The sequence below is a fragment of the Myotis lucifugus genome, unplaced genomic scaffold, assembly GCF_000147115.1.
Source record: "Myotis lucifugus unplaced genomic scaffold, Myoluc2.0 scaffold_95, whole genome shotgun sequence".
Lineage (NCBI taxonomy): Eukaryota > Metazoa > Chordata > Mammalia > Chiroptera > Vespertilionidae > Myotis > Myotis lucifugus.
Window position 1 is genome coordinate 96,937 of NW_005871143.1, and position 17,182 is coordinate 114,118.

A 17,182-nucleotide genomic window follows, 5' to 3' on the forward strand; every position below is an offset into this window, starting at 1 on the left:
GTCGTGTAATGCGAGCTCTTGTCAGATGTATGTTATGTGATGGATATTTTCTCATCTCGCTGTAGAGAAGTGAATGTGTGATCACGCTCTGATTACTGCCCCGGCCACTATTCTCGAAATATGCCCTACATAGTAAAGCAGCTACCATATTATATTAATTTTATATTACGTCTTAGATAGAAATGATCGCGCATGGCATATTTCATTACTTTGCAAGGCTCCGTATACGATTTTTTCTCTCTATATGTTTTTGCTATATCCCCCTTGGAGTGGGCTTACCCAATAGGTGGACATCCTCCGAGGGATCCCAGACTGCAAGAGGGCATAGGCTGGGCTGAGGGACCCACCCTGAGTGCACAAATTTTTGTGCACTGGGCCTCTAGTATAAAAATAATTCATGTTATTTGGTGTTAGTCAAGAATAACTTGCCTAAATAGTCTATTCAATAAATTGAATTCATAGTTAAAATATCTCCCAGCAAAGAAAAACTTCAGGCCAAGATAAATTCCCTGGTGAATTCTACCAAACACAAACATTTCCATACACTTCTCAGTACATTTATGAAGCCAACATTACCCTGATAACTAAAGTTGAAGACATTATAAGAAAGCTACAGACCAGTATTTCTCATGAATTACAGACACACACACACCTTCTCAACAAATATTTGCAAAATTAAACCCAAATATATATAAAGACTATTTCATCATGATGCAAGGTTGGTTCAACATTTGAAAATTGTTATCTACCATGTAAATAAAGAATAAAAATTGCATGAATATTTCCAGATGCATAAAACGCTTTTGACAAAATCCAACATACATTCATAACACTTTTCAGGATACCTAGCAATAGATGGGAGCCTTCTCAACCTGAAAAATGGTGTTTACAGAAAATCTTCAGCTACCATCATACTAATTGTAAAAAACAGAATATTTTCCTCCTAAGATTAGAAAGAAAACAAGGATGTCTGCTGTCACTGGTACTGTTAAATGTACTGCAGTTCCTAGCTAACACAAGAAAAAAGAAATACAAGGCATACATATTGAAAATGAAATAATAAAGTTATTTGTATTCCTAGACAATGTGCTTATTATCTACATAGAAAAATCTCAAGAAACTACAGTAAGATGTTATCAGACTTAAAAGTGGCCTTAGCAAAGTTATAGTATACAAGGTCAATCTAAAAAAATCAAATCAGTTGTATTTACATATACCCATTAGCAGAGAACATTTGGAAATTGATTACTTTTAAAAATATGTTATTTTAAGGTAAATTGCACCATTCTGTGTTTTGTCCTAGGAGTTTCTTGAGGCTCTTAAAAATTCTGTTTCATGTATATGTTGTTATTCTACTTATATTATAGATTTGGACATTTTAAAAATGGAGGAGTAATACTTTTAAGCATGTAGGCAATCTGTGACAGACACAATTGCACAAAAACAAGTATATTTGAAGATACTGTCTTTAGAATAGTTTCTTGTTTTCCTAATTAGAGAATGTTTTCATAAATAGCAAAGTTACGAGTCATTTTTGAGTGTGTACATGAACAGCAATATTTTGTTTTTTTAGAAAGTGCTAACTGGATCTTGGAGTTACACAAGGAATTTTCTCAAGCTTAAACTGGATTATATTATTACTAGAAGCCCGTTGTGCGAAGATTCGCGCAATAGGTCTTCCTTCCCCTGGCTGCCGGCACTGGTTTTCCTCCGGCACCTGGGACCCAGGCCTTTGGTCTGGCTGCAGCGGATAAGCCAAGCCTCCTCAGTCTTCAGTATTCACTCCGCACCTGTGTATGCAAATTAACCGCCATCTTTGTTGGGTTAATTTGCATAGTCACTCTGATTGGCTGGTGGGCATAGCGGAATGACACAATTTGCATGTTTCTCCCTTTTTTAATTGTTTTATTGCTTAATGCATGTTTCTCTTTTATTAGTGTAGATTTTTATTTTTTTAATCATCACCTGAGGACATACTTAAAGAGAGGAAAGGGGAGAGAGAGAAACATTGATATGAGCAAGAAACATTGATTGGTTGCATTCTATATGTGCCCCAAAAGGGGATTGAACCTGCAACCCAGGTTTGTGCCCTGACCTGGAGTCTACTGGCAACTTTTTGGTGCACAGGATGACACTCAACCAACTGAGCCATTCTGGCTAGGCAAGGATTATATTAATTTTTAAAAGACATTTTTACATCTAAAATAGATAGGTTAGCATGTTAGTAGAAGATAGGTGATGATGCAAGCCCATGATTCATGGAGTAGTCCAAGTAAGAGTGTATTCCTGCTACTTTCTCCTCTGTTTCTTATATTGAATCCTATACTTTTTAATGCTGAGTTCTGACATACCATCCTTCTCAGTACAGGCTTCCAAATACTTATTTTGACATTTGGGATGAATCTATTTGCTATTCCTTTCCTAGAGGGTTGAGTTAGAAGGTATATTAAAGGTTCTCTAATTCATTTCCATTTTATTGCTTCGTGAATCAAGGCACCGAGGGGCCACTGGCCAGGAGAATCCAGTAACAGGACAGATTCTCATAATTTCCTAGAGGATTTTAATGCTGCCTCACATTCACCAAAGCCTCTGGGCTGAACAGCAATCCTAATGGGCACCAAGTTGTTAATAAAACTAATGTAGACTATTGTAGCTACTCTGAAATACCATGAATGTTTGGTATCTGAGAGAGAAATGTTATTTAAAGTAGTTATGATGATTTAGTTTTTCAGATATGAGCTATTTGTAGAAACTGGGCCATATATATATATATATATATATATATATATATATATATATATTTAAATATATATATACTAGAGGCCCGGTGCACAAAAATTTGTGCACTCGGGGGGGGGGGGGGGGCCTCCAGCCCGGGCTGTGCCCTCTCTCAGTCTGGGACCCCTCGGGAGAAAAAGACCTGCTGGCTTAGGCCTGCTTCCGGGTGGGAGAGGGCAGGCCCAATTCCTAAGTGCAGCCCCTGTCACGCACAGAGCAGGGCCGATTGGGGAGTTGGGGCGCTGTACCCTGTCACGCACAGAGCAGGGCCGATCAGGGGGTTGAGGAGCTCCCCGCTGTCACTCACAGAGTAGGGCCGATAGGGGAGTTGTGGCATCGCCCCTGTCACACACAGAGCAGGGCGGATCAGGGGGTTGGGGCGCTGCACCCTGTCACTCTCAGGGCAGGGCCAATGGGGAGGTTATGGCTCTACCCTGTCACACACAGAGCAAGGCCCGTGGAGGGGGGTTGGGGCGCCACCCTCTATCACCCACAGAGCAGGGCCGATCTGGGGGTTGGGGCACCGCCACTGTCACACTCGGGGCAGGGCCGATGGAGAGATTATGGCTCTACCCTGTCACACACAGAGCAGGGCCGATCAGGGGGTTGGTGCGCTGCACCCTGTCAAACACAGAGCCACAGGGCAATCAGGGGGTTGGGGAGCTCCCCCCTATCAGGCACAGAGCAGGGCAGATAGGGAGGTTGTGGCCCCGCCCCCTGTCACACCAGAGCCGCAGGGCGATCAGGGGGTTTGGGCGCTGCCCCCTGTCACGCTGATCCCGGTGCCGGGAGCCTCGCTGCTCCGCTGATCCCGGTGCCAGGAGGCATATTACCCTTTTACTATATAGAATAGAGGCCTGGTGCATGGGTGGGGGCTGGCTGGTTTGCCCTGAAGGGTGTCCTGGATCAGGGTGGGGGTCCCCACTGGGGTGCCTGGCCAGTCTGGGTGAGGGGCTGAGGGCTATTTTCCGGAAGCGAGTGACTGAAGCTTCCAACTGCTCCTTGTTTTCTTTTTTTTTTTTTTATTCTGGGCCAGCTTTAGCTCTGAGGCCTCGCCGCTGAAAACATCAATATAATGTTGCTAAAGCCCGGCTGAATGAAAGCTGGTTTCTGGGGTTTTGTTTAGCTTCTTATTTGCAACATAGTACATAGTTGCTTAGAGTTGCAGCTGAGAGGCCGGCAAGTGAGGCGGGGAACGTTGGAGTCCGCAGTCACTGGAGCAAGCAGGCCTCCCTGCTCGCTTCAGTGCGTAGATGCTGGCTGCCATCTTGGCTGACAGTTAATTTGCATATACTCACTGATTAGCCAATGAAAAGCGTAGCGGTCATACGCTAATTACCATGTTTCTCTTTTATTAGTGTGTGTGTATATATATATATATATATATATATATATATATATATATATATAAAAATAAATAACTGGGATAGATTATTGATTTCAGAGAGGAAGCAAGAGGAGACAGATAAAAACATCAGTGATGAGAGAGAGACATTGATCGGTTGCCTCCTGCATGCATCCCAACCAGGGCCAGGGATGGAGCCTGCAACCTAGGTATGTTCCCTTGACCAGAATTGAACCTGGGACCCTTCAGTCCACAGGCCAACGCTTTATCCTCTGAGTCAGACCGGCTAAGGCTAAACTGGGTTATATTTTGATTGTAGTAATAATATCTTTTCTATATTAAGCATTGCCAAACTACTTTGATTTGTGGTAGTCACTTGGTTATTGGAAAGTTGTATTGCATAAAAGGTAGTGTTTCTATTGGAATTCGTAAACATTGCTTTTGTATTAAAGGTTACTTGTGTCCAGTCGGTGTGGCTCAGATGTTGAGCGTTGTCTTAGGAACCAGGAGGTTGTGGTTCGATTCCCAGTCAGGGCACATGTCCGGGTTGTGGATGTGGGATCAATCTCCGGTGTGGGGGGTGCAGGAGGCAGTCACCAATGATGTTTCTCTCTCATTGATGTTAATATCCCTCTCCCTTCCTCTCCAAAAAGCAATAAAAACATATAAAATTAAAAAATGGTTACTTATCTTCTTATAAGCTTATTTCCTTAAGTTCAATTTTAAGAAAGTTAAATCATTTATTAAGAAATAGCTTGTGTATTTAAACCTTTTATTGTATTAAAATTTGAGAAACAATTCAGTTTAAAATTTGTAATAGAGTTTGTTTAATTATCTTGGAATTTACTATAATTAAATATTATTTAATACCCAGAATAACTAATATTTTAACACAGTTGTCATTAACTTATTGTTCTTTGGTTTAAATATTAGGGATAGCCCAGCCACAGCTGGTGTTACTCAGTGGTTGAATGTCAACCCATGAACCATGAAGTCTCTGGTTCGATTCCTGGTCAGGGCACATGCCTAGATTGCAGGCTCGGTCTCCCAGTGGGGAATGTGCAGGAGGCAGCCAGTGGATGTTTTTCATTGATGTTTCTGTCTATCCCTCTCCCTTCCTCTCTCTTTAAAATTAATACAAACATCTTAAAAAATATTAGGGATAAGTAGATCAAGATAATGCTAGAATGTTTTACCAGTTATCTCATTTTTCCCATTTAACATAGCTGGGAGAGCTTTAGAGTGATGCATGCTATAGTACCATTTTTTTTTTTCATTGTAAAAGTAATTTCTCAGGCAGAGATAACGGATTTTCAATAAAGACATAAAGAAAAAATTTGAATATATAATTAACGACATTACTCAGAAATAAATTGTTACATTAATCTTGTTTTGCTTTAGACTCCATTCAATTTTGTAAATGTTCTCATTTTCTGAAAAAGGTTTAGAGTTTACAGTTCCAACAAATAATATAAGTTTTACTTTATAGGTACCATTCAGAAGACAGATGAAAGCTAAACAAGTCAATGCAGAATACTATGGTGTGACTAGTTCAACAGCTCGACGAATATTGCAATCTTTAGAGAAGATGTCAAGCCCTTTAGCGGTAAATGTTTAAAATCACAATTAAAAACAGAAGTGTAACAAAATTTGAGTTCAATGAAAAGTCTTAATTTTGTTATTGTTTAAAAATTAACAGGATGCAAAAAGAATTCCATCTGTTGTTTCTTCTCCAATGAATTCTGTAAGTTGACTTTTTAATATCTTAAAAAATATATTTTTATATATTGTTGATGAAAGTTGTATTTTTCAAAGTTTGCCATCTATTCTAATAGTATTTTATTTCTTCAGCCTCTTGATAGGAGAGGGATAGATAACACCACAGATTTTCAGGCCAAAAGGGAAAAGGTAAGGCTTTTTTAGCATTTATTTGTGTAAAGTATCAGCAGCTTTTATTTTTTATCGATTTCAGAGAGGAAGAGGAGATAGAAACATCAATGATGAGAGAGAATCATTGATCGGTTGCCTCCTGCACACCCCACACTGGGAATCGAGCCCACAACCTGGGCATGTGCCCTTGACTGGGAATCGAACCATGATGTCCTGGTTCATAGGTTGACACTCAACCACTGAACCATGCAGGCCGGGCAGTATCAACAGTTTTGTTTTGTGTATTTTTTAGTTATCAAATAGACGAATTTAGTTGATATTCATGGGAAACGTGTTTGAAAAATAAGATTTTAAGAAATTGTACATTTTTGCCTTTTGTGGGGGACTTAGCACAATCCTTTATGTAGTATGTGCTCACTCATTAAATTTTGGTTATTTGGCATTTCCATCTTCAGCATCTTGGCAGTCTTTATGAGTAACTTTTACATTTTGATAAATAAAAATAGGAGTGAACAGAGCTTGAAGTGTTTAGCAATTATAAATTCAGTGAACTGAAGTGCTCACTGAACATAGTTATCTTTGCAAACTTTCCTTATCACCAGACATTATGTCAAGGCTATTGTGTGTAATAGAATTTCAGATTGGCATATCTTTCATCAGTTAGCCAAAAATACTCTTCAAGATATCAGAGGTATTAAAACAGTGGTTCTCAACCTTCTGGCCCTTTAAATACATCCTCATGTTGTGACCCAACCATAAAATTGTTTTCCTTGCTACTTCATAACTGTAATGTTGCTACTGTTATGAATCGTAATGTAAATATCTGATATGCAGGATGGTCTTAGGTGACCCCTGTGAAAGGGTCGTTCGACCGCCAAAGGGGTCGCGACCCTCTCAGGTTGAGAACCGCTGTAAAACATTATGATATAGCTTATATATTGAGAGCCCTTTTTAGTATATTCTTTTTTGTTAAAATTAGTTTTGGAGATTACTGTGGAAAAAATAAAATGCTTGAGAGTGTTTAAAAGATGTAAATTTTGTTAATTATATTTGTGACTAGTTAACTTCAGGGGAAGCAGATTCCTAGATCCTTACTTATAGAAGCATTTACTACAACACTATGTTCCCTCAGAAGTAATTGATTAAAATTGTCATAATTTTCTGAATTAATTTGGGGACTGTATTTGAGATACTGGTAAAATATAATTATTTTTACTAAAATTCTAATGCAGAATAGAAAGCTAAAATTGAGTTTTTTCCTCAGACAAGAGAGGGAATCCATTATTACTTGCTGTGGTGGGATTAATCCATTAGCTGCTTTTCTCAGATTCCTATTTTATGTCAGATTGCATAAAAAGAAGTAAGTTTAAAAACTTATGCCATAATAGAAGTTTTCATTAATAAACATTTTTATTAATGGTTGTGTGTAATGCCAATAAAATCTTATTAATGGCTGTTAAGAATTATAATGGACAGATACAATATTGTAGTTCATCTTTCACAGATGTAATCAGAGTTGCAGGATCACACTTGTGATGAGGATTTAGGGAAGAAGTAGTAACCATACAGAAGCTTTGCCTAGGGATTCAGTGCTGTTCACAGCTGCTGTTGAGTGAAAGGACTGTATTTATAGTATTACAATCTTTGGACAGAGTCGATGCTCTAGACCAGTGGTTCTCAACCTTCCTAATGCCTCGACCCTTTAATACAGTTCCTCATGTTGTGGTGACCCCCAATTTCATTGTTACAAATTGAACATAATTAAAGCATAGTGATTAATCACAAAAATAATATGTAATTATGTATGTGTTTTCCGATGGTCTTAGGCGACCCCTGTGAAAGGGTCGTTCGACCCCCAAAGGGGTCGCGACCCACATGTTGAGAACCGCTGCTCTAGACTTTATAGTCATCTTAAACCAACATAATTTTTACTGTGTTCAGTGTAGCAAAAGATTGTTGACAAAAATACTTGTGTTCTTAGACAATAAAGCCAGTTCATTTTAAGATTTGGAATGCTTTACTAATTAGACTTAAATTGTAAGAATTTCATTTGGTTTTTAAAAACAATAGAGTAAAGCTAACTTGGACAGAGATTTGCTCACATTTTTATCAATTAAAATATTTTCATTGCTGATTTAAAAATATCTGTAGCTGAAGAAAATTTAGATAGTAATTTGGGGGGAAATGTGGCAAAATCAACTTTAGTTTATATATTTGAAATTCATCCTATAAAACCTTAGATTTGTAAAACAGTTTTGAATATAGTTCCTATTTTGTGTGTGTGTACATGTGTGAACAGTCATTAAGTCTGGAATAAATTAGTCTGAAATTATTTTGGAATTTTATATATATTTATAAATAGAGACACACATACACACACCTTTGGTTCTCTTACTATCAGTTTTCTTAGTATTTGTTTGCATTTACTAGGTATTTCCCTGAGAAGTACTCATAGTCTCTAGGTCACATTAGCTATTGTCAAATAATTTTTTTGCTATGCATCACTGATAATGTATGAAAATGAAGGTTTGTCTTTGATTTCTTTTTACCTATAAGGTGGTCTGTCAGTATCCCCCAGTTCAGAGGCTCATGACCCCAAAGCCAGTATCCATAGCAGCAAATCGAACTGCTTATTTTAAACCATCTCTGACCCCATCTGGTGAATTAAAGAAGACTAATCAAAGAATAGATAAAAAACACAGTGTGAGTATGTTTTCATTTTCACTAGTCTTTGAATATTGGTTAAATTGAATAAAAATAAATAATGTGCCCTGGCTGGTTTGGTTCAGTGAATAGGGCTAGGGCATCGGCCTGCGGACTGAGGGGTCCTGGGTTTGATTCCAGTCAGGGCACATGCCCCAGTTGCAGGCTCAATCCCCAGTGGGGGGCGTGCAGGAAGCAGCTGATCAATGATTCTCTCTTATCATTGATGTTTCTCTCTCTCTCCCTCTTCCTTCCTCTGAAATAAATAAAAATATTAAAGAAAAAAAATAATGTGACATATAAGTACTCTATCATTGCAGATCATACCTACAGTTTGTGAATTAGTGATGATTATGAATTGGAACACTTTAAAATGGCTGGCACCATAATCAAATCCCAAGTTAGTGTTTATTAGTAAATACTAGTATGTATTAATGCTTTAGATTAAATAATTTTGCCGGATTTGCTTTATATGTGTGCTGTGTGTTTGTTGGACTACCTGAAAATAAATTTTAGACATCACATCTCTTTATCTCTGAGTACTTTGGCATGCATTTTCTAAGTACTTTCAAGTTTTTTAATTACAGTTTACATTCATGTTATTTTGTTTTAGTTTCAGGTGTACAGTGTAGTGGTTAGACCATTATGTACTTTACAAAGTAATCCCCCTGATATTTCAGGTCCCCCCTCCCTCTGGCACCATACATAGTTATTTAATATTGACTATATTCCCTATGCTGTACTTTACATCCTCATAACTGTTTTGTAACTACTAATTCATACTTCTTAATCCCTTCACCTTTTTCATCCAGTCCCCCAAACCACCCTCTCCTCTGGCAACCATCAGCATGCTCTGTATCTATGAGTCTGTTTCTATTTTATTTGTTTATTTTTTAGATTTCACATATAAGTAAAATTATATGGTATTTGTCTTTCTCTGACATATTTCACTTAGCATGATACCCACTAGGCTCATCCATGCTGTAGCAAGTGGTAAGATTACATTCTTTTTTTATGTCCCAATTAATATTCCATTGTATATATGTATCACAATTTTATCTACTTATCCATTGATGGGCACTTGGTTGCTTCCATATCTTGGGTATTGTAAGTAATGCTGCATTACCCAAGAAGTACATGTATCCTTTCAAATTAGCATTTGGGGTTTCTTCAGAAATATACTTAGAAGTGGAATCACTGGGTCATAAGGCAGTTCCACTTTTAATTTTTCGAGGACCCTCCATACTGTTTTCCATAGTGGCTTTACCAGTCTGCATTTCCACTAATGGCACGAGGGTTCCCTTTTCTCCACTGCCTGGCCAGCACTTGTTTCTTGAGTTAATGATGATAGACATCCATTGTGGTTTTCATTTGCATTTTTCTGATGATTAGTGATGGTGAGCATCTTTTCATGTCTGTTGGCTGTCTATATGTCCTCTTTGGAGAAGTGTCTATTCAGGTCTTCTGCCCAGTTTTTAATTGGGTTGTTTGTTTGTTTTTGGTGTTGAATGTATGAGTTCTTTATTAATTCTGGATATTAATCTTTTTCCATTTAGTAGGTTGTCTTTTTGTTTTGTTGATAGTTTCCTCTTCTGTACAAAAACTTTTTAGTTTGATAGAGTTCCATTTGTTTTTTTTTGTTTCCCTTTCCTGAGGAACTATGTCAAAAAAAATATTGCTAAGAGAAATGTCAAAGATGTTACTGTCTGTTTTTTTACATTTAAGTTTTTAATCGATTTTGAGTTTATTCTTATGTATGGTTTAAGAAGCTGATCTAGTTTTATTTATTTATTTTGTTTGCATGTATCTATCCAACTTTCCCAACACCATTTAATTAATACTGTCTTTACCTCATTGTGTTCTTGCCTTCTTTATCATATATTAATTGTCCATATAGGCATAGATTCAATAAGTACCCTGTTGTTTTGATTAGAGTAGCCTTGTAAATATATCGATATCGGGAGGCAGGATAACTCCAACTTTGTTCTTTTTTCCTCAAGATTACTGTGGCCTTTGGAGTCTTTTATTATTCTAGTTTTGTGCAAAAACGCCATTGGTATTTTGATAGATAGTTTAGATTGCTTTGGTTACTATGGATATTCTGACAATGTTAATTCTTCCTCTCCATGAGCATGGCATATGCATCTATTTATTTGTATCTTCAATTTCTTTAATGAAATAACTTTTTTAGTACAGGTCTTTTATCTCTTTGGTTAAATTTCCTAAATATTTTATTTTTTTGATGCAGTTGTAAATGGGATTATAATTTCTTAGTTTATCAGTTCTAGTAATTTTTTGGTGGAATCTTTAGAGTTCTCTGAAGTATCATGTCACCTGCAAATAATGATAGTTTTACTTTCCAATTTGGATGCCTTTTATTTCTTCTTATCTGATTGTTGTGGCTGGGACTTCCAGTACTATTTGAATAAGAGTAGTGAAAGTGGACATCCCTGTCTTAGTCTAGTCTTCAGATGGTTATCTAGATTGATTATTTTATAATTTAGTTATAATTTTATGTGCTTCTGGGAAGAGGTAAGATTCTGAGAATCATTTCAAAAGGACTATCCTTATGAATTTGCACATTTAATATGTCATAACAAGAGATAAGTAAATGTAATTTTGTGGTTGGTGAGTGTATTAACTTTGTATAGTACCATTTTGTTTAAAGTACATTTGTACTCAGTGACATTTTATGTGCTTATATAATCACACTAATGCTTAGTTACAATTCAGAAGGCTGGCTCTAAGTTGCAAGTTTTAGGATTCATTAACTAAACAACCTCAAATTCCTGATTTAAAATACTAAAATTCAGAGATAGGATGGCATTAAGAAAATTATGGGGATAAGGGTGAGGCTAGGGATGGTGGAGGGATTGAGCAAAAAAGAGAACACATTGACTGGGACAACAGTGTTGTGATTACGGGTGGCAGGGGTGGTGGAGGTTGAAGAGGGTATGGAGAGATAAAATAAAAGAGCATGATGGAAAAAAATAAAATAAAAAAAGAAATTTAAATATGCCAGCGTTTAAATATGGTTTCACTTTTTTCTAGACTGGATATGAAAAAAGTATGACACCAGGACAAAATAGAGAACAAGAAAGGTAATGTCATCTTTATAGCAAAACTTCTTTGTATGTAAATTTTTAGTTCTGTATGTGATTTTTATGTGCCTTTTGGAAAATTAAGACAGGTTAAAAATAGAAACTTTATGCACAAAGTATTCGTCAGCTTTTAAAAATAAAATTCAGCTGTACATTTATTATTTGTTAGCAGTTCTAATTTTTGGGTTATTCGATTAGTTACCAAGTTATTGACCTGCGTAATATATCATTTGTTTTGATTTTCTTTTTTTCTTTCTTTCTTTTTTTTTTTTTTTTTTTGCTTAGTGGTTTTTCTTACCCAAATTTCAGTATGTCTGCAGCCAATGGTGTATCTTCTGGAGTAGGTGGTGGAGGAGGCAAGATGAGACGAGAAAGAACACGTTTTGTGGCAACTAAACCCGCAGAGCAGGAGGTAGGGTTATATACTTAATACTCTTGATGTTTATTGAAAGCTTTGTGCATTGTGGTAGTGAGAGGAGATCTGGAGGTGTGGGGTTTAAGGAAACTCAACACAAAAATAACCTGTCATTGGAACAGTTCCTTCAAAGTGTGTGTGTGTGTGTGTGTGTGTGTGTGTGTTTAATACTAGTAGACTTTTTAAACCACCTTCACTGTGACAACACAGAAAACCTAACATAGTACTAAAAATTTCATGAGTGTCATTAAAAAGCCTTAATTCTTTTGAAAAAAATATGTTTTCATTGATTTTTAGAGAGAGGAAGGGAGGGGGATAGATAGAAACATCATTGAGAAAGAGAGACATCAATCGGCTGCCTCCTGCACGCCCCCTATTGGGGATTGAGTGGACAACCTGGGCATGTACCCTGACTGGCAATCAACCAGAGACCTCTTGGTTCACGGGCCGACGCTCAACCACTGAGCTACACCAGCCAGGCAAAAAGCCATAATTCTTTTAGTAAAAGAATTACAATTGAAATTATTTGACTCTTAGAATATTCTATATATATAAAAGACTAATATGCAAAGTGTCCCCTCGGGAGTTCAATTGCTCGCTATGATGTGCACTGACCACCAGGAGGCAGCGTAGAACGAAGGGAGGCCCATCCGGCAGCTGGAAGGCACTGATCAACCCTGATCGCCAGCCAGGCCTAGGGACCCTACCTGTGCACGAATTTTGTGCAAGGGGCTCGGCCCTTGCAACCTCAACTTTATCTGGAAGGTCGTCCAGAAGGACATCGGTCTAATTAGCATATTATACTTGTATTATTATAGGTTAGGTTTTGCCAGTTTTTGAAACTTATATAAATGGCCCTAACCCGGTTTGGCTCAGTGGATAGAGCATCGGCCTGTGGACTGAAGGGTCCCAGGTTCGATTCCGGTCAAGGGCATGTACCTTGGTTGGGGGCACAGCCCCAGTAGGGGGTGTGCAGGAGGCAGCTGATGGATGTTTCTCTCTCATTGATGTTTCTAACTCTCTATCCCTCTCCCTTCCTCTCTGTAAAAAATCAATAAGATATATTTTTTTAAAAAAAGGTTATTTAAAAAAAAAAAGAAACTTATTTAAATAGATTTTTTAAAAATATATATTATTGATTTTTTTACAGAGAAGGGAGAGGGATAGAGAGTTAGAAACATCGATGAGAGAGAAACATCGATCAGCTGCCTCCTGCACACCCGCCACTGGGGATGTGCCCGCAACCAAGGTACATGCCCTTGACCGGAATCGAACTTGGGACCCTTCAGTCCGCAGGCCGACGCTCTATCCACTGAGCCAAACCGGTTAGGGCCTTATTTAAATAGATTAATATGGTTTGTATTCATCTCACTTGCCTTTTTCATATTATTTGTGAACTTTATCAGTGTTGTGAAAGGTAACTCTAGGTTATTTAATTTCACTATAGTATATGTTTATCCAGTGTGAATATTTACCAGAATTCATTCTGCAGGATACATTTGGGTTGATTCCTAAAACATGCTAAGGGGAATATTTATGCACTTCTCCCTTGGCACACCTGCAGTATTTGCTTTAGGCTGTTTTTCTAGGAATGGAATTGTTGGATTATAAGGGATGATACACATCTTCAAATATCTTAGATGTTGCCTCATTGCTCTTCAAAGTAGTTTTATAATTTAACATTCCACATGACAGTAGGTAGATCTGCTTTTCTTTACCCTTATTAGCACTTGATTTTGTTGATTTAAAAATTTTTACCAATGTGATGGCTGTGAAGTGGCATGCCATTGGTGTTTTAGTCTGCATTTTGTTGTTTACTAGAGGAGGAGAGATACCTTTTTGTGAATTTCTTGGCCATTTGGGTTTTCTCTTTATTTTTTTTTTCTGTTGGGTTATTTCTTTTATTAGGAAGAGTTCCTTATATATTCTGAACATAAAAGTTTGAAAAAGAGGGACTGATTGAAGATTGATTAAATTTTTTTTTTCTATAGGTTGCTCTATTTGTTTTCTACTTGCTTTGAGTTGAATGCAGGTCTCATTTCAGTCTTTTTTTTTAAAAATATATTTTATTGATTTTTTTTTTATAGAGAGGAAGGGTGAGGAATAAGAGAGTTAGAAACATCAATGAGAGAGAAACATCGATCAGCTGCCTCCTGCATACCCCCTACTGGGGATGTGCCCTCAACCAAGGTACATGCCCTTGACTGGAATCGAACCTGGGACCCTTCAGTCCACAGGCCGTCGCTCTATCCACTGAGCCAAACCGCTTAGGGCAGTCTTTTTATAAATGAATTTCAGCCTAGCTGAATCATTTAAGTTTTGATACATAGTGCTTTCATTTGTCATTTGTTTTTATTTTTATTTTTTTTTTATTTTATCTAATTTTATTATTTGTTAGGTTCTTAAGCCATATTTATTAATATAACCTTGTTTTCTTTCCTACCTCAGGAAGTTTATTACTTTTTTTAAATTTTATCAAGTCTTTTGTATGTTTAATTAAAATTTCATTTGTGACTTTCTCATTGATTCATGACTTTTTCAGGAGTATATATTTAGGTTTTTAAACATGCGATATTCTCTAACAGTTTATGTAGACTGTGAAATCCATGCTTTGATTGAAATTTATTGTATGTACTATAGTATTAAATTTTCTTCATGGCTATTGCAAAGCCTGGGAAATCTTTTTCATTTTTTCCTTATCTCCCCTTTTCCTTTTTAGTAGTTTTGTACTTGCGCCTCTCTCCAGAGGTACAGCTCACCAGAATCATGACCTTTTTGACAGTTTGGACTTTCTGCCATATAATCTGTTTTGTGATATCTGTGCCAGGGGCCTTGGTTCAGTTACTGGTGTTGGGGCTCTGTTTTTTCCCTTAGAGTCTACTTGTTGCTCTGCTGGAGTGTTGTAGAGGGAGGGAATGTATTAATGTATTCTACTATTTAAAGAAAAGGCCATGCCCTGACCGGTCTGGCTCAGTGGATAGTGTGTCGGCCTGTGGACTGAAGGGTCCCAGGTTCGATTCTGGTCAAGGGCATGTACCTTGGTTGTGGGCACATCCCCAGCAGGGGGTGTGCAGGAGGCAGCTGATCGATGTTTCTAACTCTCTATCCCTCTCCCTTCCTCTCTGTAAAAAATAAATAAAATATATTAAAAAAAGGAAATTAATATCTGATTAATATAGCATGAATTTGTTTTTTAGACAGGTTTTTATATTTCTCAGTAAAATTTGTGGCCTTAGCTTTTTAAAGTTTCTTCCTGTATGAGAACAATTATTAGTTTGGTTTGTTGTTTATCAAATGACAGATTTGTGAATTTTGCTTATTTCCCTTCAGTGTGAACTTCTAATGATATCGTTCCTAAGATATTCAGCCGAAATCTCAGGTTGATACTTGCAGTTTAATTTAGTTGTGTTGTAGGTTTATGTTTAGTGTGACTTTGCTGTATTGAGACATTTTGGGGGAGTTAAAATTAATTTCTTTACTTTAGCCCTTACTACCTGGTATATTAACTGTTAGAAACTTTATGAAAATCTAACTCCCCAGACCTCTTTATCACCTTCTCCCTGATATGGGCTGCCTCTCTTCATTCCGGCCAACTGCCAACTGCCAATTTCACATCCCAGGATGCCTCACCCAACTCCTTTTGCCCTGAGCTCTGTTCCACATTGGAGTTACAGTCTCCACATTTCTGAGGAGAGAGGTACTAATGGGTGGCTTCCTCAAATTTTCTGCGTATCCTGTGTATGTGTGTGTTTTTAATAGATAAGTAAAGATTGCATTTGGGGACATTTAATTGCTTGATATTGTCATGTCAGATACAGTTGTGCCCCTTACTGGTATGAATGACTCTGATCAAATTAACTTCTTGTGCATCAGCTTCTTTCTCTTTAAAATAGGGATAAGAAGAAGAAATATATTTGGCTTGTGTCTATAGGATGTCTGCCATTTCATAGCTGTATATTAGGCCATATATCTCCGTGCCTCAGTTTCCTCATCTACAATAATAGGCCTCTACCTCACATGAGGTAACCTATGTAAAGGTATTATAAAGATAATACATACATATATATGTGTGTGTGTGTGTGTGTGTGTGTGTGTGTGTGTGTATCCTATATAATCCTATATAATAAAGAATTAATATGCTAATTATACCAAACAGCAGAATGACCTTCTGGATGACTGTCTGGATGACCTTCCGGACAAAGTGGGGTTGTGAGGGCCAGCTGAGACTGTGAGGCCCGATGCACGAAATTTGTGCAAGGGTGGGGTCCAGCCGGCCAGCCCGCCCCCTGTTTGAACTCCCGGTCGAACTCCCAGTCGAGGGGACAATTTGCGTATTAGCCTTTTATTATATAGGATAGTAAGTCAGATTTGATGATGGTTGTGTTTAACTTGAGGCATCTCTATGCATCCAGTTATAATTTTTGACTTTTTCCCAGATTTGTGGAAACTACTTCTGATCAATCAAGTCAAAATTTTGGTGACTACAAATCAAATTTAAAATTGGTTCAAGGTAACCTTGGCTGGTATGGTTCAGTTGGTTGGGCATCCTCCCATGCACTGAAAGGTTGCTGCTTGGATTCCCAGTCAAGGGCACATGCCAGGTTATGGGCTCAATCCTCTGCAGGAGGCAGCCGATTCACGTTCTGCTCTCCCATTGATGTTTCTCCCTCTCTCTCTCTAAAAAGCAGTTTTAAAAATCTTCAAAATAAATAAAGTAAAATTGGTTCAAGGTCAGTAATATAAAGAACTAGTAAGTATGTGGCTTAATGAGTTGACAGGAGATTTAAGTTATTCAGTTGATGTGTCCAGGTGTTGTAAAGGGTCTAAAGCAGTGGTTCTCAACCTTCCTAATGCCGCGACCCTTTTAATACCAGCCGTGGGCAAACTACGGCCCGCAGGCCGGGATCCGGCCCGTTTGAAATGAATAAAACTAAAAAAAAAAAAAAGACC

General features: G+C 37.6%; 1 protein-coding gene across 10 annotated transcripts in view; it reads left to right on the forward strand.

Moving 5' to 3' along the window:
• The window catches only part of NUP153 (nucleoporin 153), a 75,039-nt gene that overhangs the window by 27,528 nt on the left and 30,329 nt on the right, over positions 1-17,182 (forward strand). For 5 of the 10 annotated variants that reach the window (XM_006091743.3, XM_023756480.1, XM_023756483.1 and 2 more), the window contains 6 exons: positions 5,613-5,729; positions 5,823-5,867; positions 5,975-6,031; positions 8,570-8,716; positions 11,768-11,817; positions 12,103-12,229. In XM_006091743.3, the coding sequence (XP_006091805.1) occupies positions 5,613-5,729; positions 5,823-5,867; positions 5,975-6,031; positions 8,570-8,716; positions 11,768-11,817; positions 12,103-12,229 (543 nt within the window). The remainder of the gene's footprint in view (positions 1-5,612; positions 5,730-5,822; positions 5,868-5,974; positions 6,032-8,569; positions 8,717-11,767; positions 11,818-12,102; positions 12,230-17,182) is intronic. The other 5 variants (XM_023756484.1, XM_023756485.1, XM_014458385.2 and 2 more) reach the window with 4 other exon arrangements.